This window comes from Panthera tigris, chromosome D4, assembly GCF_018350195.1.
Source record: "Panthera tigris isolate Pti1 chromosome D4, P.tigris_Pti1_mat1.1, whole genome shotgun sequence".
NCBI classification, from domain to species: Eukaryota; Metazoa; Chordata; class Mammalia; order Carnivora; family Felidae; genus Panthera; species Panthera tigris.
The window spans coordinates 74,315,222-74,340,016 of NC_056672.1; the positions used below are offsets into that span (position 1 = coordinate 74,315,222).

The 24,795-nt window shown below is 46.4% G+C and overlaps 1 protein-coding gene across 3 annotated transcripts in view; it reads right to left on the reverse strand.

The window, feature by feature from the left end:
- Positions 1-339: 339 nt before the first annotated feature.
- TNC (tenascin C) overlaps positions 340-24,795 on the reverse strand; it is a 94,426-nt gene continuing 69,970 nt past the window's right edge. For 2 of the 3 annotated variants that reach the window (XM_042965181.1, XM_042965183.1), the window contains exons 17-27: positions 20,289-20,411; positions 18,779-18,922; positions 16,489-16,608; positions 14,281-14,424; positions 13,383-13,513; positions 9,991-10,123; positions 8,185-8,336; positions 7,319-7,415; positions 5,932-6,093; positions 3,240-3,403; positions 340-1,028 (exon numbers count right to left, since the gene is read on the reverse strand). In XM_042965181.1, the coding sequence (XP_042821115.1) occupies positions 918-1,028; positions 3,240-3,403; positions 5,932-6,093; positions 7,319-7,415; positions 8,185-8,336; positions 9,991-10,123; positions 13,383-13,513; positions 14,281-14,424; positions 16,489-16,608; positions 18,779-18,922; positions 20,289-20,411 (1,481 nt within the window). In that variant the 3' untranslated portion in view covers positions 340-917. The remainder of the gene's footprint in view (positions 1,029-3,239; positions 3,404-5,931; positions 6,094-7,318; positions 7,416-8,184; positions 8,337-9,990; positions 10,124-13,382; positions 13,514-14,280; positions 14,425-16,488; positions 16,609-18,778; positions 18,923-20,288; positions 20,412-24,795) is intronic. The other variant, XM_042965182.1, reaches the window with a different exon arrangement.

Below are 24,795 nucleotides of genomic sequence, written 5' to 3' on the forward strand. Positions count from 1 at the left end.
TGGAATTTTTAGCAGGCTACCTTAGAAGGTGGGTGTAAGAGAGCCTCTGTGAGAGCACAAACCATTAGTCTTGAAAATGTTGAGTAAGAGACTGAATCTTAAGTGGTAACCTTTTCCCAACCTTGCTCAACTTTGTTCAAAAAGGTGCTTTCCTCTCCCCCAGCCTGTAGCCTCCCACCTTTCCTTCTTCCTCTCTGACTTGACCACCATCCCTCTTCACCTTTCCTCTGTCTGTTCAAATATGGCTTTGGTGGAATTCAGGCTCAACAACGAAGGGCAAAACAACAGCCAAATTTAAAAGTACTTGTGCTTTTATTAAAAAAAAAAAATACAATCAGGTACTGTCCAGATGTGTTTTGGAAAGGAAGATCTCTTTAAAAATCCTTAGTTTTCATCATCATCATTATTATATTAATCATATTAATCATATCCTTAAAATCGAAACAGTATTGCTTTTCTGGTTTTTGCTGTATGAAATGTAAAAAAAAATTGGGGACGGCCTCCAATGACACACACTGAATCGTTGCGGACAAAAATAATGATAATTAATTATACAGCTTTGTGTAAAATACAGCTGGTTCTAACACCGACTACCACTGTACACCCTACCCCTCTCCCATTCCCAGAGCCACCCAAGAGAAGGACAACCACTGTGATGCTGTCACTGGAAAATTTTTTGCTGATTCAAACAACAAAACAGAAACCTGTGGAGATCATTGTCTTTGGTGCGAAGGAAATACTCGCAGGGTAGGTGAGGCGGGTGCTTCCGCCATTGGCCCCGATGATCCATGGTCAACTTTAACTCCTGACAAATACCCGGGTGTGGCTTGATGGTTGGACTGGTTGTGTTGATACTTTGGTAAAATTTGCTTCTTTCTCTGGGCCCTACTCCTCTCTCACCCAGTTGTCCCTGGAACTTACGCCCGTTTGCGCCTGCCTTCAAGGTTTCGGAAATTGCTGGGTCTCAACTTCATCTCAGCAAACTGGATTGAATATTCGTGGCCCTTCCAGTGGAACCAGTTAACACCCTGTAAAAGAGAGGAGACCTCCAGATGGGTTTCCAATAGGCAAGGTGTTCATTGATCATTGCTGCTTAGTTGACAGAACAAAAGGAGTTCTGTTTCAACCTGACCATGTGGTAGTTCATAGCTGTCCCTTGCCTATCTGTCTATTGGTCTGTGTAGTGAAAACTTCAAAGGAGTTGGCTGAATCCGACTCAGTTTTTAAAATTTAGTCAGAAGTCACCAGCATTGGCATTGAGCTTTGAGCTGCCATTGTGAAACAAAATGGTGGCTGATGAGACTTCCCATGGGTAGGAATAGATGCTGAAGGAATTCAGGTCGTGATTGGAAGTTAGAGAATTGAGTAGCTATATGCAGGGGAGTCTCTAATTCACGGGATTCTCACGGAGTATTTTAATAAGGGTTTGTATGGAATGGCAGAAAGAGCACAGGTGGAACACAAATTGTACAACCTGCCATAGAGAGTTCAACCTCAACGCTCTTACTTACATACAGAGTTCAAGCTCAGTGCTCTTATTTGAGGCATAAGTGGTCTTAAACAAATCATCAAAACTTTCTGGGACTCAGTTTCACTATCTTTTTTTTTTCCTCTTAGGGTCTGATAGTGCCAACCTTGAAAGGGTGCTATGAAAATTAAATGAACTTGTAAAGGAGTGATTATAGTACCGGGCACATTGCAGGTGCGAAGTAAATATTACCTCCCTAATCTCCAATAGGGAGAAATATCCTTGGAAATTTGGCCAAAGATTTTTCTTTCTCAAGAAAAGATTATATTTGTGTCTGGGCCTCCTAATTCCATGTTTGACTCTTCCATACAGTCTACAGATGGTAGAGTCTGCCCTCTTCCCACTAGGGGAGGGATGTCTGCTTCCGGGAGTGCTCCTGTGAGGCCACCACCGCATTCTCTGACTCAATCTTCTCTCTCTTTTTTTAAAAAAAAATTTTTTTAAATTTACTTTTGTTTTTTTATTCTCAAGTTAGTTAACACACAGAGTAGTCTTGGCTTCAGGAGTAAAACCCAGTGATTCATCTCTTACGTGTGACACCCAGTGCTCATCCGAAGGGTGCCCTCCTTAATGCCCATCCCCCATTTAACACCCCCTCCACCCCATCAACCCTCAAGTTTGTTCTCCGTATTTAAGAGTCTCTTATGGTTTGCCACCCTCTCTGTGTTTATCTTATTTTTCCTTCCCTTAGGTCACTCAGGGAAAGACAGATATCATCTGATTTCACTCATATGTGGAATTTTAGAAACTGAACAGATGACCCCTCTTCTCTTTAAGCTACATAGGGCTGTGAGGGGACATGGAAAAGTTCATGGCTGGTACAATGAAGCAAAAAAAAAAAAAAATTGAGACACTACGTGATTCTAAGTGTTTGGCATTCACTGATATCAGGCAGTGTCTGAATCTGACAGGGAGGTGACATTTGGGAAAGGCTGGCTCTCCCCATGGGCGAATGTGTCTGTGACTACCCAGTCATGGTAAAGCACTGCCGCCTGATAGCTTGGGCTTTGCGCTGCCCTTCCTCTGCCCTCCTGCTTCCCTCTGACAGAGGCGCAGAGCTGGAAATGAGCCTTCCTCATTCTATCCTGGAGACTGAAGCCAGAGAGGGAGAGTGACATCACAGAGTCCACACAGCTGCCAGAGCTGGGGCAGGACTCGCGTAACTCCTTCGTGGCCCTTTTCTATCAGCTCGTTCTTCTTCCAACAGTAGATGGGAAAGAAAGGTTTCCTTTTGGGCAGGCAGCTTTTGGGTTGTTTTTCCCCCCAGAAGGATTTTGTATTGTCCTGGTGGTAGGGGACAAAGAAATAAAGGTACTGGAAAAAGGCTCCTATGGAAGCATCCTTGAGGCAACATGAGAAGGTGGAAAGAGCACCCTGCTTTCACCCCTGCTTCACCTAGACAGCCTGCATTTTATCTGCTTTCCTTCTGGGCCACAGACCAAGGTTTTGTCCGAGGAGAACGTTCTGTGTTTGGAATCCACATGACTGGTGGTTGTCCTAGGATCTTCATGGGTTAATGTGGACTGCTTCTAGGATTTCACCTGACCCGCAGTGTCCCCGAGGTTTCTCCCTGCTGGGGACAGAGGTGCCACCATTTCCCGGAGGTTGCTGCCCCCTCCCAGTCTCAGCCAGAACTGAGGGGCTGGGGTGCCTGCCTGTCACCCCCAACCGGCTTCCCAAGCCCTGCCCCAGGCATTCGCGGTTTACTCACCTGACTGTGGTTGTTGTCCCCGTATCTCCCCATCAGGTTGACACGGTGACAGTTCTTGTACCAGAAAGCCCCCTTGTAGGACAGGGCACAGTTGGTAATGGCTGAGTCCGTGTCCTTATCGTAGGTGGAGAAGGATCTGCCGTTGTGGTAAGCCATGGAGTCACCTGCAGAGAGAAAACAATGGATCTGAGGAATCCCAGCTGGAGTGTCCCTGTGGGCTCTGAAGGGCAGAACCAGGGTGGCCACTCAAAGGGCCTGGGGTGGCCTGGCCTTAAAACACTGGACCTGGGATTAGGGTCAAACACGGGGCTGGAGGGGACATGAGGGCTCACTCTGAGGGCTCGCTTCTCCTAGAAGCAGCATAAGGTGGTAGAAAGAAGGTTGTGGGTGGCTTTGGAGGGTCCAGCGTCAAGTCCTGTCCCTTTCCTTCCCTAGTGTGATCATGCACACATCAAGCCTCTTACTAAGCCTCAGTGTTCTCTTCTATAAAATGGAGCTAGCACATTGATTCTATCCACCTCAGGGTGCTGTTTGGACAATGGATATGAAGGTATATGCTGAATGGGTAGAGTAGTATGTATAATGGCTGTGACTGTTGCGACTTCTGTCACTGTTTTGTATTCCTTTATATAACGGAGCTCAGAGAGTAAGGTGAGAAACCCATGTTTAATAATGGTGCACTCCCCCCAGCAAATACAAGTATTTATTGCCACCCTGGTAATCAAACCCTTTACATATTAGAGGCCACCAAATAGTGTGTGTATCGTACAGTTATTTTTCACTATTTATGGGGCCAGTGTTCCCTGATCCTTAGACAAGATGCCCATTTGTACGTAGCACTATCTAGGGATCCAGTTTGTCATTTAATATATTGCATTTTAGGGACATTTAAGTGCCATTTCTTTCTGTGTCCCTGCACTCCCAGCTCTGGCCAACACAGAGCACAAACATATCAAGACAGTGAAACATTTTACCCTGATATCTTGAAGCAAAGTACAAAGGGTCTCGGAGGCCTTTTTAATGAGGAAGCTACCAGGAACAGGTGGGTATGGTAGAAACAAGACGACCTCCTGTGGAGGGCCGGCTGCCACGAGAGGAGGTGGCTTTACCAGGGTCACCTTAGTGAAGGGGTTCTGGAAATGCAGGGAGAGATGGGTGGAGGTCGCATTCCTGCTGCTTAGTGGCTTTGCTTTGCCCAGTGACAATATCCTTCTTGCCTGAAGCCACTTCACTCAGAGAGACATTTATTGCCAGGTAATAAAAGGCCAGGATTCTTTAAGGGACGCAGGAAGGAAAACAATTTTGGCCCGTGGGCCTCTCTCCCTTCACTACCACCAGACTGATCTCAGAAGAGTTTGCTCTCTCCTTAGATCCAACCTGGCTCTCAGCAAATCTTTACCTGGAGACACTTCCCATTATGGATGTTTCCCCGCGGGGCTCAGAGAGGTTGGAAACATAGCATAGCTCTGTCTTTTGTGTTTTCATAGATGTAACTGGATGCCATCCCAAAGCAGGTAAGGGTGCTACCGGGGGGTCTTGCCAGCAGACCCCATCCCTCCTCGTTACCAAGCACACTCGTCCGCAGCCAAGCCTGCCCCCCTGGGTCCACCTTCTACAAGCTGCTTCACCCCAGGTCAAATCGCCCAACTTTTCTGGGCCTCAGTTTCTTCATCTGTGTAACAGCAACATCTTCCTGGAGGAGTTTCTGTGAGAACTGAGAAGGGGTGATGCATGTGGAATATCTGTAGAAGATGCTACCTAGTGGCCTGGATGCGTGTTGCTTCTTTAATTTCTCCTCTACCATAGAGCCAGAAAAACCACACCAAGGCCATTTCAAGTCCATGAAATCTTCAAGATCTGAGCTAGGTTTTGTATCAGAAAGGGAATGAAAGGGCCACTTGAAAGGCAGTGAGCTGGGGCGCCTGGGTAGCTCAGTTGGTTGGGTAACAAACTCTTGATTTCGGCTCAGGTCATGATTTCGAGGTTCGTAGGATCAAGTGCCATGTCGGGCTCTGTGCTGACAGTGCAGAGCCTGCTTGGAATTCTCTCTCCCTCTCTCTCTGCCCCTCCCCTACTTGCATTCTCTGTCTTTCTCTCTGTCAAAATAAATAAACATTAAAAAAAAAAAAGGCAGTGAGCTTCTGGTCATGAAGGTGTGCAGGCTGAGGCTGGATGACCACGTGGCAAGGATGTCTTAGAAAAGATTCAAGCAGTTAGTGATGGAGAGGATTGTCTGCTACTCAGAGTGTGGTCCGCAGACCAGCAGCATCCCCAAACAGTGGCATCACCAGGGATCTGTATGAAATGCAGAATCTTGGGGATGTCAGCCCCTGCACATTAACAGGATCCCCTGGGGTCATATGTGCACAATAAATTTAGATGCACTGGATTAGATGAGTATTTAGGCCTCCGGGAGACTGTTTTTTCTGTCCACCTAAAACTGCTATCTAGAAATGGGTATGAAAAAGACATATTTTCTGATTCCCAACCTACTCTGTTCTGGTGACTAAAATATCTAGCCAGCTCTGTTCAGCTGCCATTCTGGATTAGTACCTAATAAGGATTCAGGTATTTTGTTGATCTGATAAGTGGATGGATTAATGAAGCAAGGAGTGATGAGGAAATTAGCTAAAAACACAAGGAAGGCTTTTTATGGTTCCAGAGACCGGAAGTGTGGCTGCCCCATACCTACCCGCGGTCCCGCTGTACCCCTCCACTTTCAGTTTGTAGCGAGTCTTGGCATCTCCCACGCTGAACCTGTCGTAGACGGCGTAGGCGGTCTTCCCGTGGTCGCGCAGGTCCACCCGGAGCTCGTACTGCCCTTGGGCTGTGATTTTGTGTAGATTGTCCAGCCCTGTGGAGGACAGGCAAGGGTTACAGAGGCAGCACGAGTGACTGAGGCCATTGTTTCTACTCCATCCACCCCATAGGAGCAGCAAGTTAGGCTCTCGAAAGAGGCTGGTGTCACATAAACCCGGGTTTGTGGTTCGGTCCACTCCTCACTGGCACAACACCAGGCAAAATACAGGATGTTTCTGAGCCTTGGGTAAAATTGGGTTGACATCTTTGCCCTGCCAACTTCCTAGGGCATTGTGAAGATCAGAGTGGAGGTGCCTGGGTGGCTCCGTGGATGAAGAGTAGGACTCTTGATCTCGGCTCATGGTTTGTGAGATCAAGTCCTGCATCCCGCTCTGAGCGGACAGCGCGAAGCCTGCTTGGGATTCTATCTCTCCCTCTCTCTCTGCCCCTTCTCCCCTTCTCCCTCTCTCAAAATAAATAAATAAACATTTTAAAAAAGGATCAAAGGAGATAAGGTGGAGAAAGCACCTTTTCAACTCCCAAGCTTCTTGCAAGAGAGAGGCAATGGTTGCCAGCCGGAGAGACATGCTGGGGCCCTGGGCACCAGAGTGCAGAACAGTGTCCTCTACGGGGAGATTATGTGCAAGTGTGAGCTGCATGTGCGGATGGATGGACGGATGGATGGATGGACGTGTGGATGGATGATGGCATTGTGGTGTTGGTCTGGGGGAATTTCAAGAGGCCGCTCGACTGCTTATTGGCTAGATTCCCGCAGGCACACAGCTTCATCTCTCTCTCCCATGCACAAAGTGGGGATTTTGAACCTTGCATGAGTGCCACGAGGCTCAAGGTTAGACCAGAGTTTTATTTTGTTTAAGTTTATTTATTTTGAGAGAGAGAGAGAGAGTGTGTGTGAGACAGCACGAGTCGGGGAGGGGCGGAGAGAAAGGGAGAGAGAGAAAATCCCATGCAGGCTCCACATTCCGAGCTGAGCCTGATGAAGGGCTTGATCTTATGACCGATCCTGAGATCATGACCTGAGCCAAAATCAAGAGTCAGCCGCTCACCTGACTGATCCGCCCAGGTGCCTCAACCAGATTTTTATTTTTAATGACCTAGAGAATTTAACGTCTTTTCCATTTAAGATTTGCAATTCTGCGTCTACTACCACAGCCACTGTTTCCTCCTAGTTTCCTTCTCTCCCATGGGTTGCTGTTAGGACAAATGACAAGGAGGGCAGAAATGGGCAGTTGGGACACCAACATGCAGTGCTGCATTACCAAGCCAGAATTCTTCTCTGCGGTCCCCAAACCCAGCAGCATAGGCTTTCCAGTTGCGATAGAAATCCTCACGTCCATTCTTGCGTCTCAGGAACACCTATAACATAACCAAGGAATCAGGGTGCGCTTTAGCTATTGAAAGAAAGGGAAGGAATCTTTCTGAGAGGAAGAACATCAGACTGGGAAAAGCATCCATCCCCAGCTCTGTTTGAAACTAATTTGCTGTGTAACTGGGCAGGCCACCTCCACCTGAAAAACAGGGATTAAAAATACCACCTAGCTTTGGGTGATAACGATGTGTCAAGGCAGAGGTTCTAAATGCACCCTCTGGTGTAGGATGTTGCTGGTGGGGGAGGCCATGCACGTGGGGACAGGGGTATATGGGCACTCTCTTCACTCTATGCTCACTTTGGCTGTGAACCTAAAACTGCTCTGAAAAACAAAGTTTATGAATTAAAAAAAATACTACCCAGCTCGAACAGTAATGGGATTGCAAATAATTCATGTGAAACTCTTAGCACAGTGCCTGGTGGTTAGCAAATGCTAATTAATCCACATGATAGGCTCCATGACCACTGTCATTCTTATGCATCACAGAGCTGTTTGAGGATCAGATGAGATAAATTACAAGAAAATTATTTTCTCGTTTTTTTTTTTTTTAATCCTCAGTTTCTTTCCCATTCCTTTGTTTAAGAGATAGTTCCTGAGTGTCTCTGTGTGACAGGCACTGTCTTGCAAAACCTCATGCACAGTTGGTGTCTGAGTGCATGGGGAGGACCTCCCCCCTCCCCCCTCCCACCCCTGCTGAGCCCTCTGCCCCCAAGCTCCGTGAGGAGGACTCTGGAGCCTGTTTTGGTGATACTCACAATCCATCCACCCCCATCAGAGGTCATGTCACAGAAGACTTCCAGAGCCTGGGCCTTATCACCATTCAGATAAATGGTGTAGAGGCCAGAGGTCGTGTCTCCATTCAGCATTGCTTGGGAGCAGTCCCTGGGGAATGGGTACAGGAGTCCAGCTGCAGGATAAATAGGAAGAGTGGCCCTCTTAGAGAAGGAGGATTGGGTTAGGGGATTTCAAACTGCACCTCTACTGTGTATTAGCTAGATGTCTATGAGTAAGCAACTTAACCTCTCTGCGGCTCTGTTCTCTCATGTTCAAGATAAGGATAAAACCCATTTGGTGGGGGTGCAATGAGGCTTTAGAGATTACGGATATAAGGGACCCATCTCAGTCTCTTATATTCATGGAAACCACCAATGATATCAGTGGGAGGAGAACTGAGCCCCTGTGAGGAGTGTGTATCGGGCTGACCTTGATCTACCTCGAGCAGCCAGGCAACACCTGATGAAGACCCAGGTCCTGGCCAGATGGCTGGGTCTTAGGCACCCACAGGTGGCTCACTGTGGATCAGGACACTCTATTGGGCATCTAATAATGATGCATCCCAATCTCTTCAGAGGATTTGGAAGCCAAAAACAAGGATTCTAGTCCTGAACTTACACTTTCTTGTCTTGGGACACTGGAGAAGTCGTTTAACTGCCCTGAGCCCGGGAGTCTTAGAGGGACCAAACAAGAATGTCTGGGGAATTTCCAAGTGATGTGATGCAAAAAGAATAAAACTTGATAGACATGGACAATTTTGGAGGTGTGCTTAGCAGGTGGGATGGAGAACTGACGGTCACAGCAGTTCTTTTTTTCTGATCTGACCTCCTCCCTGTACTGCACCTTCACTGGAGGTTGTATCATTAGCTGTTTCCTTGTTTCTTTCCCGGCTCTGGTCTGGGAGCATCTCTAAAGCACATTCAAATTTCTGTGCTCCCAGTACCCGGCATGAGATCTGGCAAAGAGATAACTTTCAATTTTGCACCTCCCTCAGTAGACGTGTGCAGATTGACTTGTGGGGAGTGTGAAGGGCCAGAGGCAGCACCGGAATGCACTCTGTGTACCCTACATCCAGGCCTTTCCAAAGGCTGACTCCCCTCTCCCTCAGGAAGGCATGCTTCCTCTTAATTCACCAATGAAATGCCTTGCATGTTCTCTGTCTGCGGAAGATAGCCAGTGTCTGCTGTGTAGGGGTGGTTCTCTGGGCCTGGAACATCTGAGCCCAGATCAGACTCTAAGTCATGCTATAGTCTTGAGCAGGTCATTTTGTGTCTGGGAGCCTCTGCTACCCCAACAGAAAACTGGGCATGATAATCCTACCGTCTTGGTGGGAGGACTGCTTTTGATTTTGAATGTGGACAGGCTTTGTAAATGCTGACATGCTGAAGGAGAGAAAAAGGGACACAGCTTACAATGAGCTTAGACCATGGACCACACCCTGGGCTAGGAGATCAAGGTCCTTATGGGGAAGGGATGCTTATTGATCCCATTGTATAGATGAAGAAACTGAGGCTTATAAAATGACAGCAACTTTCCTAAATCACACACGAGCAAGTGGTGGAGATAGGGATTGAATATAGATGTCTCCCTACTGGCCCTCCTTCCTTTTCATAATGAGGTCCTTAACTTCCTGTACCCACATCCATCAGACTTTCAGGTAGTAGCAAGGCATTGATCCTTTTAAGGGGTTTAATGGAAAAATTTTCTCAGAATCAGAGGAGAAGAGGAGGGTTGGTCTATCTCACAAAGTTTGACCTCAAGACTCAGATATACTCTGAGACTCTTACTTGTGGTAAAGATGGTCTGGACCAGCTTGCTCCTCAGGGGCCCATTCAATGCCTGGATCTTGGCTGTGTAGTGGGTGGATGGGCTCAGCTCTGCCAGGCTATAGGAGGTGGTTTCTGGACCCACAATGACTTCCTAAGGGCAGAAGAGAGAATATAATAGTTTTTGTCCACATACATCATCAGTGTACAGATGATACATTCATTCATTCACCCATCCATTCATTTCTTCATTCAGAAGAATCCACTGAGTCTCACTCTGTGTCAGGCTCCATGCTTACTTCTGGGACATCAGAAATGGGGAGACTGAGGCACAAGAAAAGGTGCTGAAGCCAGAGGGGGTGAGCAAATGAAAATAATATGAGAAGGTAATGATTTATCTCAAACACACTTGATTTTGGGTGGTGGAGTGGTGGAAGAAGTGGGAAAAGACCAGATGCCAAAGGGCCTTAAATGCCAAGCTGTGGAAATTGAAGTTTGTCAGGATAAGCTGCAGATTCCCAAAAGGGCTTTTGAACAAATGAATGATGTGAACCCAGCTTAATTTGGTAGCAAGGTAAATCACGCAGAGGGCAAAAGGTTTAGAGACCAGTTATACCAGTGGCCCCTAATATGGCACTTTTTCATCCTCCTCTGGGAAACTTTAAAATAATATAACACCTGGGCTCCATCCCAGACTGACTACGTCATAAGAGCCAGAAGTGGGGCTCTGCCGGGTGCATATTTAAGAAGCTCCTCAGATGATTCTCATGCAGTCAGTCTGGGGATCTCTTGAGTCGGGGGGTGACTGCAGTAGTTCAGTAGGCACGGCACAATGAAAGTCTGAGCTGAGCTGGCATGTCTCTTTCCCAGGACAGAACTGTTCAGGAGAGGTGTACATGTGCCTCTGCTGTCAGACGTCTCCTAACTACCCCTGTAGGTTGTGATTTTGCTCACTGGGCTGCTGTCCAGAGGACATTGATTTCAGCTTTCAAGAGATCTTCCTTTTCAAATCCTCCTTCTAGCTTCCAATGCCTGAGAATTCACCTTTTAGCAGATGACTTTGGTGTCTGGAATTGAAATTCAACCTACGCTTCTGGCAAACCAAACTCGTCAGTGCTGTCTACAAGCTGCAAACACAGCCAACAAGGTGTAGGCAATAATGAGGCAGTGTGGAGGTGCCTGGAAGGTTCTCTCGCACCGTCGCACCGGGAAGGTGAGGTTATCCTGATTCTTCCAGATGGAGGGTGGGGGCTGAATTTCAAAGGAGCTGCAAGACTTGCTCTCACCCCACGGTTTATTGGTGGCAGAAGACGGTCTTGCATTCTGTCTGCCAACATCCTGCCCAGGACTCTTTCCTCCTTTACCAGGTTGATTTTCTTGGGTGAAACATACAAACTCAGGGATTGGACATGCAGCAAAGTAAGTCAGTAAGTGGACACTAGTGACCTTTGTGTGGTCCCCGGGGAAGGATCGGGTGCAAAGCTGGGTTCATTGAATTACTCTGGCGATACAATTACCCCTCAGCTCTCCCGGCTGCTGTGAAAAGTGGCTTTCTATGCAGTCAGGGTTGATCGAAATGAGGCTCAGGACTTCAGGTAAACAAAGTCCTAGAAGGCCTGACTGGGAAGGGACTTTCAAGATTGGTGAGTCCGATGCATTCATTTCACATTATGTGAACGCTGACACAAGGTGCTTATGTAAAGGACTGCCTCCTCTATGAACACAGGGAGTTAGTTTGTTGTTATTTCAACTCAAAGAAGGGCCATGGTAGAGACTAGAAATGTGTGTTCACTTCTAGTTAAACATGGGAGATTGGATATGCCAGTTTAGTTCTATCTTCTTCTGAAACCCACTACAATGAGGGTAAAGGGATATAAAGTATAAGCCCACAAGGATGAGGTGGATGATAGACGGGACAGATACAGGCTTGCAATGTCAACAGGATCGTGACAGATGGGAAGGGGTGCCATGGAGTGACAAGTGAGGGGGCAGAGCTGAGAAAGCTGGGGCATAACTGACTAAGGGGGTGGGGCCAGTCAGAAGCGGGTTGATGAACACCACAGAGTCCAGCAAGTTCAGGAATGGAATGTGTACAAAAGCAAAGATGCCTTTGAAGACTAGTGTGGGGCATGGCTGAACAAAGGTGTGTTTAAAAGCTTAAATAAGGAATAGATGCCAAGCTTTCCAACAGTCTAGAGGACTCCAAGCTCTCCAAGCTCTCTTCAACAGTCTAGAGGACTGTCCTTCCCAGTCTAGATGAAAGGCTGAGGTTACTCTCTGGAGAGACTGAGCCAGAGAGAAGATTCTGGATTGAAATCCACCAGGCTCAGTGGTGCTACAGTGGAAACAGAAATGAAGGTTTGTTCACATAGGAGCCCAGGCTCTTCTTCCACCTATGCTCCTAGCAGCTTGGTTTGAAAGGGTTGGAGGAACCTCTAGAGAGATGGATTAGCTCAAGAGCACAGGCTTATAGTACCACTATTTGTGAGTCCCCCAACAAAATGACTGGGTACTTGCTTACTCACTCTATGTTGAGCCCCATAGTTGACGAGACCTGTGTATGCATTTGGGACTCCCAATAAACTGTTTCATTCTTGGCTCAAGGACAAAAGGGCCATCGGGCATTGGGTGGGAGTCTCCAACATGAAAGAAGACCCAACCGAACAACAGCAGTGGAACCGAAAGAAAGAAAGAAAAAACTTGGAAGAGACACTATTCAGGTTGTAGAATAAAATACCAGTAACATATATTCTTAGAGATAACAAGAAAATGATGCATGGAATATAAACAATATGCTAGAAGAAGATGAATGAACAGGGAATAAGTAAAAGATCTTGGAAATGTAAAATGTGATGACCAAAATTAAAAATTCAGTAACAAGTTTAGAAAATAAAGTTTAGAGATAAAGTTCACTTATGTGAAAGGAACAGCTAAAGTTATTTCAAATTGGAAAGTACGGGAAAAAGAGGAGAGAATATAAATAACTGCTGTAAACAGTATTAATGGTTGATGGCATAAGAACATGGTGATGTATGTTTCAATATCTAATGGAATGATACCATCTGTGACATTGTATATATGGCAAATATTCCGAAGAAGCCTTTGGCTTTTGCTTAATAAAACATTAAAGCACCATGAACCCAGCTCCTAAAATGTCCTCAAGTCTTGTGAGCAGTGGTTTTTGATCTTGGCGGGCTATCAAAACTGGAGTCTGGTTAAAATGAGACAGGGAGGCTGGAGAATATGATTCAGAAGGTCTGGCATGACATCCAGTCCCTATTAATTTGTTTTTTTTTTTCTTCTCAGCTCCCTAGCTGTATTGGGGAGAAACAACCCTAGGGTAATTCTTTTCTCTTTTGAGGATCATGTACATGTTTCAAACAGCAGTAGAGAGTTTATATACTTCAAGCTACCTTGACTGTACCATCCACAGATTCATACACCAATAGGTAACCGGTGACAGATGCCCTGGGGGGTCTCCAGGTGAGGAGAGCAGTTTCCGACTGAACGTCAGTAGCAGTCAAGTCTCTTGGAGAATCAAGGTCTGCAGAAGATAAGTCATTTATTATCAAATACGTCAGCAACTATAGGACAGAAATCCCTGGCTGGGTTATCAGGAAGCCTGGGTTCAAGTCCTTGCCCTACCGTTGACCTGTATGACCTTGGGCAGAACCTTCCCCATCAGTAAATGAGGAGGTTGAGTCATGTGATCTCTAAAGACATAATTCTCTGTGGTTCATCTCATCCTAAGGGCCAGATTTTCCTGAGCTCTACACACTCTTGATTGGCCTTGGGTGGATTTAGGGAGAAAGACACAGCTGTGAACGTAATTACCAACCTCTCTTGCTCTTCAGTAATAGGACAGATGAATGCTGATATTGGCATTCACCTCTACTGAGAGGATGCTTCCTCTATTTCCCTACTTGCCACAGTTTGTAAGAAGATCTCAATGTATAAAAACCCAATGGACGTCTAGGAAAACGTGCCTGAAACATCTTTCTCTTAAAAATATTTCCCTGCCTAGAACATGGATCATTAAACAGTGGGTTTGGGGCCAGTGGGGCCTGGTTTTCCACTTAAAAAGCCTTCCTTTTAAAACCATTTCCTAGTCCATGGGGAGAACAGGTCATTTCAGTTCAAAAGGAAATGGTGTGTTTCTTAAGGTCCTGACTGAGTGGGCACTGGTGAGTTTAGCTGATGCTGACATCATCACATTGCAAGGATCTGACTTAAGAAAGAAGGGTTAGAGAGCATGAGCACTGAAGATGAAGGCTGTGGGTGGGCGTCTTCCCGCTCCCAGCGTCTTTGTACCTGTTGTGAACTTGGTAGTGATGACTGAACTCTTCTGAGGCCCTTTCTCTGCAAAGATTCTCAGCACATATTCCGTGGCAGGCTCGAGGTCGGTCAGAGCATACTCCACTGTGTTCCCGGATACCGTGCGTGTAATTTCTGGCACTAGACATAAAATACACACACCGAGGCAGTTACCTCTCCCTGTGTGAGCCGTCAGCACACTTGGCACATGGCACACACATCTACTTCTAGCAACAATTTTCAGTGACCCTGCAGAAAGGCAGGTTTTGATTTCTGAAATGACACACCCTCCTCGCTCTGTATATGAGGAGTGCTCACCTCATATACAAAGAAAGGATTTATCACACGGGGACTGGATTTTTCTGGGCACCACGAGAAAGAAAGGGGACGGGGGGGTCAGGGCTTTCCACATGGTGCTGGCTGGGGCAGCTTTGCAGCTGAGGTGTGGGAACCAGCTAGAGGAGAGTTGTAGCTAATGTCCCCAAGCCTAGGGCTGCCCAGATTTAATGTGTCCCATTGCTTGCTCTCACCTCCTTTTGGCTTACTGTCATGTCCTTTTATAATTTGACAGATGTCAAATCATGAGGCTGGGGAGCCACACAAATTGGGCAACTGCAGACATGCCAGAGCCTGGTTACTGCTTCCCAGACCTCTTTGGGTCAAGTCCAGTGACAGATACTGAACTATGGTGCCAGGCATGTGTGTTTATTTCTGAGTCACATGTGACTGACCACCTTGGCATGCCCCGGACTGAGAGGTTTCTCAGGGTGTGGGGCTTTTAGTGCTGAAACTGGGAAAGCCCTGGGTAAACTGGGATGAACTGGTCATCCTGTCTGTCATCCCTGAAACCCCCTTTTCTAGACCTGCCTCGACTCGTTCCATAATCGCTGTGAACTATAGTCTAATTTACTATATATAGGTGTGATAACCCCAGATTCCCTGACTCGGAGGAGTTTGCTCTTAAGGAATATTTAAGAATTGAAGAGATGAATGAATGAATGAATGAGTGAAGAAAAAGAAGTGTAAAAAGAATAAACCCAAGAATCTCTCTTCCCTCAACCCCCAACTTGCTCTATGCTTACAAAGAACTCTCTTAGCTAGTGTCCAAGGGAGAATTAAAATTTTCAGAGGCCCCAGACACGGGTTATGGTGCCTTTCACATTGTCACTGCAAGTAAAACAATACTGAACCATAAAATATGAAAACTTCCATATGCTTTGAGATTAAGATAGGAAAATTTTTTTCTAGGGTAGCTCATTACAAAAACATGAATTCATTCACCGAAAAGAAATCTCTTTCTCCTCTCTCTTATTTGTATTTGATCTTATGTTTTGGTGGTCATGGCATGCTGGTGCCCTGAACAAGTGTTTAGTCTTATAACTGAGTAAATGAATTAGCACAGATATCTGCAAAGACAAGGAGAAATCACTTCTGATTTCTCAATCACGCCTGTTACAACTGGCTCCCTCTGTGGCCTCTAAGAATCCCAGGTTCCCCAGCACCTCCTGAAATGGCCTGTTTATTTTAAATTTTTTAAAATTTTTCATTTAATTTTGAGAGAGAGAGACAGAGCATGAGCAGGGGCGGGGCACAGAGACAGAAGGAGACACAGAATCCAAAGCAGGCTCCAGGCTCTGAGCTGTCAGCACAGAGCCCGACAGGGGGCTCAAACCCACGAGCTGTGAGATCATGACCTGAGCCAAAGTCAGATGCTTAACTGACTGAGCCACCCAGGTGCCCCTGAAATGGCCTGTTTAAGACTCAAGATTTTGAACTCATTCTTTGTAAGAGATGACAACTGCTGCTTAGAGAGGAAGTCTCACAGTGACAGGCAGGGACACTAGCAGGGGAGGAGGGACAGGCTGGGGAGACACATGCAGGCTGGAGATGTGCTCTTTGTTTTCCTTGAAATTACCTCCTGGCCTTCCTTGGTGTAACCACAACAGTGATGCTCTCTACTCGTCAGCAAGCACATGAGGATGGGTAAGGCCTCCTTTGCCCCCACCCTGGCCGGGCCCTCCACACCCACCCATCCAGCCCCAGCCTTCGGCCCATGAGTCTATTCCGAGGTTGACAGACACAAGGACGTCTCTGGCCTTCCAGCTTACCCGTGTAGTTTTGCCATCCTGGACCAAAGGTGATGGGGAAGAGGTAGAACAGGACAGACACTCTTCCTGGTGGGGAGGGTCTCAGACATGACCTTACCTCTCTCCCCTGTGTAGGAGATGACATAACTGTCCACAGGGGCAATGGCTGGTTGCCACATGGCCAAGGCTTCTGAGTCAGTGATGTTGGCTGTCACCAGGCCAGATGGGCCATCCAGGGCTGCAAAGAGAGGTGACTATATGTTGGAGAGATAGGCAGTCATGGGGTAGGACATCAGACACAGCTGCTCTGCAGTCTCCCTGGTCCTAGACTCCTGGTGTTGGGGTTGGGACACAGTGTTTGTTGTGTGGACAGTTCCGAGTCCTGAGTCTGGAGCCAGGACCACCTTGGTTGGAGTCATGATTCCTTCCCTTGCTGGTTAGGTAATCTTGGGTCTCTGTTTCCCTACTTGTAAAATGGGAATACTGCTTCTGTCTGGCTTCATCCTCAGTGTTATTTTGATGCTCACATGATATCGGAGGTGAAAAGGAGCTATATAAACTGTAAAGGGCTGGGCACATGATGAGGGTTATCACTATAGTTCATATCACTTGTTACAAAAACAGGGGGCATAGGCGGCCAGAGGCTCTTCTGGGCCTTAAAGGATAGCTCCAGTTAGGTGGCTCACAGGCAACATGGAGCCAGGCCCCAGAGGCTGCGACCCTGGGTTCTACCACAGCTTCTCTGCCTAGTGTCTGTGTGCCCTTCTCCAAACCTCACTTTCTTCAGGTATCAGAGGGCGGCTGCTCTAAGGATGAATTAGATGATGTGTGTGAAATGTCTGGGATAGCGCTAGCTCACTGCAGCTGCTATTGTTACTTTTCTTTTTTGAGTGGGGAAAAGGGGCAGAGGGAGAGGGAGAGAGAACCTTAAGTAGGCTCCACACCCAGTGCATAGCCTGACACGGGATTGCATCTCATGCCCCATGAGATCATGACCTGAGCCAAAATCAAGTGTTGGACGCTTAACCAACTGAGCCCATACTACCCAATATCCCTTTCTCAGAAACTAACCTAAATACGACTGTTGCCCCCTAGCATCTGCATTTATTACTCAGTTATTCTAGGACAATGGCCCTGGAAGGGTGGAGGGCAGTAGTCATTAGTTTACTTCAAAGATGAGGCTCCTGAGCTCCAAGAGATGTGATGACCCGCCTGAGAAGCAGGAGGAGGCAGAATAATTTTGGAAGCCCACACGGTCTGCTCTGAGTTCCTTCCTGTTTCAGCCTGCCTGTACAGGATCTCCTTTAAATGCCGAGGACAATGGGCCTCAGGAGGAAGTGCATCCAGCTTTTGCAATCTGTTGCCGTGGAGAGTCATGAATGAAAGATTTCTATGGGGGAAATAGGGCCTGTGTGGCAGGGCGGACAGGACTCTGGGTTCAGATGGGATGTTTTAATTGCATATTATCAACTTTTTTAGACTATTAGGATATTTTTAAAATTTCCTATGAGGCCCATTCTTTGGATCCCTTAATGGATTAGACTGGATAATTGCTCGTCTATCAAAGGATAAATTGTTCAGAGACATGGCTGCCTGAAAAGAAATTTTCCACTTCATTCTCCTTCAGTGCAATTCATTATTTCCCCCTCCTTACAGCATGCTGTACAAATCAGGTTATAATAGGACAATAATCCTCTATTTAGAAGAGCACAGGGCTTGGAGTGAGGCTGACCCAAGTTCAAATTTGCTTCAGCAATCACTAGTTCTGTGGCCTTGGCCAAGGTATTTAATTTCCCTGGATCTTAGTTGTGTCCTCTGCAAAATGGGAATGATAACAGCCATTTTCATGATTTAACGGCAAAGGGTTTAGTAACAGTGCCTGGAATACAGTGACTGCCCAATCAAGAGTACTTTATGGCTGTCCCCATTACATGTCAGTGTGAAGCACCTGTTTGGAAGGACTGCCTCAATAGGCAGGGAGGGAAGGACGTGGATTAATGTGCACAGTCATTTACATTTACGGAAGCTTTACAGATATCATTTCATGTGATCCTTACAGCACCCTGCAAGGGAAGCAGAATTATACCCATCTTACAGAGAAGGAAACCAGATCCTGGAGATATTAACTGATAGCTCATGTATCTAGAAGTGGTAGACTTGGGATTTCAATCCAGGTCAGTGTGACTCCCAAACTTGTACTCTTTCTTCCACACTAAACCAAGAAATGGAGGCCCAGGGAGGGTAAGGATGAAGGCAAGTTTACCCTGCCCATAAAAGGCTGGGGATGGGCCAGAAATGAGGTCTCTTGTGCTCCAAATTCAGTCCATTTTCCACTAGGGTTTCCCAAATAAAGGAAAATTTTCCAGCTGCTGAGTCATGAGCAATAATACGGAAGGTGAGAAAAACACCTGTGCTGAACGATCCTGAGACGGGCTCACTTTCCTCAAAGCCCTTCATGGCGATGACGCTGACGAGGTATTCTGCTCCAGGCAAGAGCTTCGCCAGTCTGGTCTGAGTCTTGGTTCCATCCACAGTTACCACTGAGGGTGTCCCTGGAACCCGGCAAAAGCAAGATCGGGAATGGTGAACCTCCCTGAAACATACCATCGCCCCAAGAATGGTGTATCCAATTTGGAAATGAAACTATGCCTTTATCCAGTACCATTTTCTTGACTTCCTCTCATTTGCTCCTACCCTCTGGCGTAAGAGAAGAGGCCTTACTTTTTGTATAATGCTTTTTTTCCATCCATGCAGATGCCAAAAAGCAAGCCAGGAGCGGAAAAAACATGAAATCACAACGTGCTAAAAATGGCAAGTTTCCGTTCAGTAGAGAGTTGGCATGTCATGCACATTTTATTTATTTATTTTTCCCACAAAGACTATGAAAAGCTCACTCTTAACGTATATCTGGTATATTTAACCCATTGTCTTAGCTTTGGAATATACAGACTCCCTTACTAGCAGAGATCCCACTCTTTAAGAAAAGAAGATGGTCATAGTCAAGTCCGTACTTATATTTATTTAAAAGGCCTGAATTTATACTTCTTAGAATTTCAGGGCTGGTGAGGAGCTTGCGTATCAGCTGGCCAAACTTCCACTGGGCTGCTACATCATCCCTTTGAAGAGGTATCAACCACCCTTTCTGTATATCCTTCTGCTTTCCAGAATGTCTTTAGGCAGATTTGACTGTGTATCCCCGCCCCCGCCGCCCCCAGCCAAGCATGGTCTTTGTTGTGGCCCCTGTGCGCTGGACTAGAACTCTCAGCTCTACTAAGTCACAACTCCCCATCTGTACCGAGACAGGCCGAATTGGAAATCAAAGGGTAAAACTTCACATACATCCAGCTCAAGATCAACTTTTCAGATCAGTGTGCTCAAAGAGAAAAAGGCCAGTGTATTTAGAGTCTCTACCATTATGAGAAAACAACATTGGGGTCCATTTCTTTTTTTCTTTTATTTTTTAATGTTTATTTGTTTTTGAGAGAGACAGAGAGAAACTGAGCACAAGTGGGGGAGGGACAGACAGAGAGAGGGACACAGAATCCAAAGCAGGTTCCAGGCTCCACGCTGTCAGCATAGAGCCTGAGGCAGGGCTCAAATTCACAAACCGTGAGATCATGACCTAAGCTGAAGTTGGACACTTAACCAACTGAGCCACCCAGGTGCCCCAGGGTCCATTTCTCACAGAAGTTGAGAACTTCAAGGCTGGAGAGGGTCTTCATAAAATGACCCTACACAAGGTAATTCTTCCAAGGATCTTAGAGCACTTTACAAATGAAATCTACAGAGGTGGTCTCAAATAGAAGGAAATAATTTTCTTTGGTCATATTTGGGGAGGATGGCAAGTATCAGGGCTTCTTCACTATCCCACTCACACCCTCCAGGCCACTCCTCCCCTCCCCTTTTCGAGTGCCCTACCTCCTCCAACAGGGACATAGGTGATCCGGAAGCTCTCCACCTGGGCAGAGGGCGCCATCCAGCTGACAGTGGCTGAGTTTTCAGTGATGTCTGAGAAACTGATTTCCTTAGGAGAGCCCATGGCTGTCAAGGAAAAAGCACAGGAGAAACCCAGAAACAGTCAACTATATTGCTCATCAATGATTCTTCCTGGATTCCTTATCCAGGAAAACACAGCCCCTAGAGTTTGTGGCTGAGCCATGCCTTTAGGATAGAGAATGTGGTGGTCTAGGGTCAAGTTGTGACTCGATAGAAACAATTGTTTCTACAATTCTACAGCCCAGGGCTGTAAAGCAGCCATTCGGTTTCATTTCAGTACAATGTTAACACCACAGCTGACATCTAAGGAAGTGAGGCTGGCTGGTTTCTCAGCTTGGAATATGCCATCCTATCATTTTTCATTTTTAGCATTTTTTTTTCAAACTTTGCATTGTAGCTCCTTTTTATTAAATGATACTAAGACTTGACAATGGTATGGTTCTTTGCAATTGATTGGAATTAACCCTCATTTAGAAACCCCTGAGAAGGTGTGGTTGTAGCCATTTTACAGAGGAGCAAACTGAAGCTTGGTTCTCCAATGCACATTGTTGTGGTGTGACCTTTCTGGGTCCCAGGACTGGGCAGCAGAGCCGGCTGGAATCCTGGGGATCCTGGAAATAATGTTCACATGGAAACTGACCTCGACAAACCCATTCCTAGAACTGGATGGAGGTCCAGAACCAGGAGACCAAACAAACACCTCACACACACTGGGCCCACCTGGGGGGAAAGCCATGTTTCTGCTACAGCCATACCTCCCCCCAAACCCAGTTTCCATTGGCTTTGTTCTGTATTTCTTGGCTTAGCTCCTTGCCCTCTTCAGCTGACCATGTTTAAGCAGAGAGTTCAGGAAACAATTTTCAGGCCTCCAGGGAACTTGTTTCTCATCTTTCCCTTCTCCAACCCACGTTGATCATTAAGTTTTAAAACCCACAGCTCACTGTGGGGAGATGTTTTTCTTCCCTCTCCATTTCTTTTTCCCTCCTCTTTTGGCTTTCTCCTGTGACCTGGTAGCACCTCCAGACTCTGAAGGGGTTGACTGGGGTTTTGCCCTCTCCTTGGAAAGCTCTGGAAACCACAAGGGCTCTGGAGCCCCGAAGATCTTGACTGTCCAAACACCATGGAGGGCCTGGGCAACCTGGGGGCAGGTCCCTTCACTTCTGTGGGCCCCGGTTGCTCCATCTGTCCAGTGGAAAAAATGATGCCCACCTACAGGAATATTTTTAGGATTAGCAGAGCTGATGGACGTAAAACCCCTAACAGAATCTGGCATGAAGTAAGAATTCAGTAAACATGATTGCTCTCTCTTTCGTTCCCATGTAACTATTTTTCCCATGGGCTACCCTGGATTTTGAAGTAACTTCCAAGAAAGATCTAGATGAGGCCGGCTGAAGACAAACCAACAAACCCCAGTGAGGTGTGCAGATGAAGGCACTGTGGCTCTCCTGCAGCTCGCCGGGGTCCACACCGCCTTTCACTCTGACTGCAAACCTCACTGGTGCAAGTCCTAGCACATTTTAGATGTATCTTTGTGGCCACGGCTTTTGTTTCTCTAGATCCTAGGTTTTCTCATCTACAAAATGGCAATATTATCTGCCATGCTGTAGAAACCATAAGAATTAGCAGCCTCATACATCGTGCCCGCCTGAGGGATGTGCCTGATTAGAGTGGCAGGAAAACAGCCATGTATAATAACATGAAGGAATGGGACAGTAGCGATGGAATTCTAGGTTCATTGGGGTGATAGTTTTGGACAATAGGCCTTCCTAGGTGTGGAAGACTATTTGTTATTTTAGTATATCTCCTTCTGTCATAAATAATGCCCTAAGTCTCCAGGACCACAGCAGAGGAGATGGTCAACGGGAACCTAAAGACAGAGCTTCACACAGCAACTAAATCATACTACTTAAAAGCTGGGAAGACCTAAGCAAGGCAATGCCTCTGTCTCTCTTCCCAAGTGGATGCACGATTTTCAATAAAAACTCCATTATGGAAACATCTGGAATTGTTAAAAAAAAAAAAACTCACAAGGAGGTTGATGAGGGCTTTTATCCGTAATTTGCATAAAAATTTGCCTCCCCAAATCTGGAGCAAATGTCCATTGCTTTAATCACCTGGCCCTTGATAATCAGCTTTAAAAATTTATTCTCCCTTCAACATACTTTTTTTTTGTACACTTCATATGTCCGAGGTCCTATATTAAGCTAAGGGGACAGCTACTGTAGCCAGTATGGTTTAAGAGCAAGGATTTTCGAGTTAGACTGACCTGGGTTTGAATTCCATTCTGGCCTTACCTGCTAAAAACACCTTACCCCCTAAGGTCTCAGTTTCCCTTCTGTGAAGTGGAACTGACTGTGGCACTCCCCGGCCTGGCTGGGTCATGGTGATTCAGTGAGACGAAAGTGTGTCCGTTGCCCGGCTTCATGTGGCATGGAGCTCACGCTTTATAATTGGTGGTTACTATCTTTATGCTTCATGGGAGTCAGAGCCAGAGGCACCGAGCATAAAGAGCCTGGTTCATATAGAAGGAAGGATTGCCAAGCAAGCGTCTCTGCAGACCTGCTGAGTCAGGCCCCGGGGGCACAATGCTGTTGCAACTCCGGTGTGTGGTTTCAAGTGCATCTGAACTGGAATTGAGCAGAGGACTTGCTGGGAAAGGAATGTTAGGGGGGAATGGGCGGCACATTCTGGGAGTTGGGAGAAGGGACACTGACTCCCCCATTGGCCTCCAGGGAGGAAGGGAGTACCAGGGATGTGTGTGTGTCTGGAGGCAGTGATGGGGACAGGCTAAGGAAGCATTTCAGGCTCCTCACTGAGCACTAGAAACTCCAGAGAAGAAGAATAAAGCCATCATACTCTGTTGTTGGATTTTTAACTATTTTCTGTCTATTCTGGGACCCTCTATTTGGGCACACACACCGGTGTCTAAATCCCCAATGGCAAAAGATGTTTCTGGTAACTCGGGGCTTTCCAAAGAAGGCCACCACTGCCGTGAAGATGTGGCTCAAACAACGGAGGGGAAGAGGAGCCATTGCAAATACACGGATCACCAGACGGAACAAAAACTTATGACCTAAGTATCCACCAGGAGGGGAATAATTAAGTAAGTAAATGAGGCTCATGGGATTGTCTCTCAGATCTAATAAGCCAGAAACACACATACACTACAGTGTGCAAGAGTGTTGCCCCAACAAAATTTAAAAAAGAGAGCTTAGATTTGTGTCAATTTTGTCTATCTGCATAGACAAGAAAGTGGTAAAATTGGCTGCCTCTACATAGAACAACTGGGTAGCAGGGACATAGCTGAATAGGGACTTTGCTAGATATTCTTTTTTTTTAATTTTTGAATTTTGAACCAAGTGATCCATGAAAAAATAACATTTATTTGAAATCACCCAAACATAAGAATAGCTAATATTGCTACAATGGGCAAGGCAACAAAATACTCAACAGTCATGGGCTTATTTAAACCTCATAGCTGAATTCTGAGTTCAAGTCTACTTGCCAGATGAGGGGACTGAGGTTCAGAGAAGAAAGGACTTGCCCACGACCACGCAGCTGGTAGAGAGAAAGGATGAGACTCCAGGGAGTCTGCCCAGAGGCTCCAGGCCACACCACTTGGTACACTGCCCCCAACAGCCTTCCCTGCCGCTGGGCACTTGCTGCTAGCAGCTTGTGCTCAGGAAGCCAGAGGAGAACCTGCAGCAGCTTTTATGAGGATAAGGAGGAACAGAATATCTCAGAGAAGGGTTTACTACTGTGCAGGAGAGGAAAGAGGAGGAAGGATAGAAAAATGGAAGGGAAACTTTCTAAAGCTGATGAGGTGATGGTGGAATCAGATGTGTGTTGTCTAATGGAGTCACCTCCCCTGTCCTCTCCAAGTACAGAGGGGATTCGGGCACACACACGCACACACACACACACACACACACACACACACACACACACGCTTTGGCTGTGAAATACAAAACCCCAAAGAAAGAAATCAAAGAATGGCTTTCCAAAGCATGGGGTCTGCCTTTCTTTTCTTTTGTTCTTAAAAAAAGAAGAAGAAAAAGAAAAAGCTCTTGATTTGATTATTCATTCTCTCTCTCTCTCTCTCTTTTTTTTTTTTTTTTTTTTTTTTTTGCTTTAGCACTGTAGGGCCTCTAGAAAAAAAGATCAGCAAAACAAAATCAGTGATCAGAAGTAAACTTTGAAAGGCAGTGTTTATAAACCAAGGTCAAAAATCAGGCTCCGTCTCTGATCTCAAGTTGTTTTATGGGCAGCCACAGTGAGGGAGGAGACAAGGACCCGCATCCCAGGGATAGGGTGTGCAAGTTAATAAGAAACAGGATTTTTCCTCGGACTGAACTGCTGTCTGCATTTCAGCATTTCCTCCACGCCTACAAATACTGATTATGGTTTCTGTAGGTGGCGTCTCCTAGCT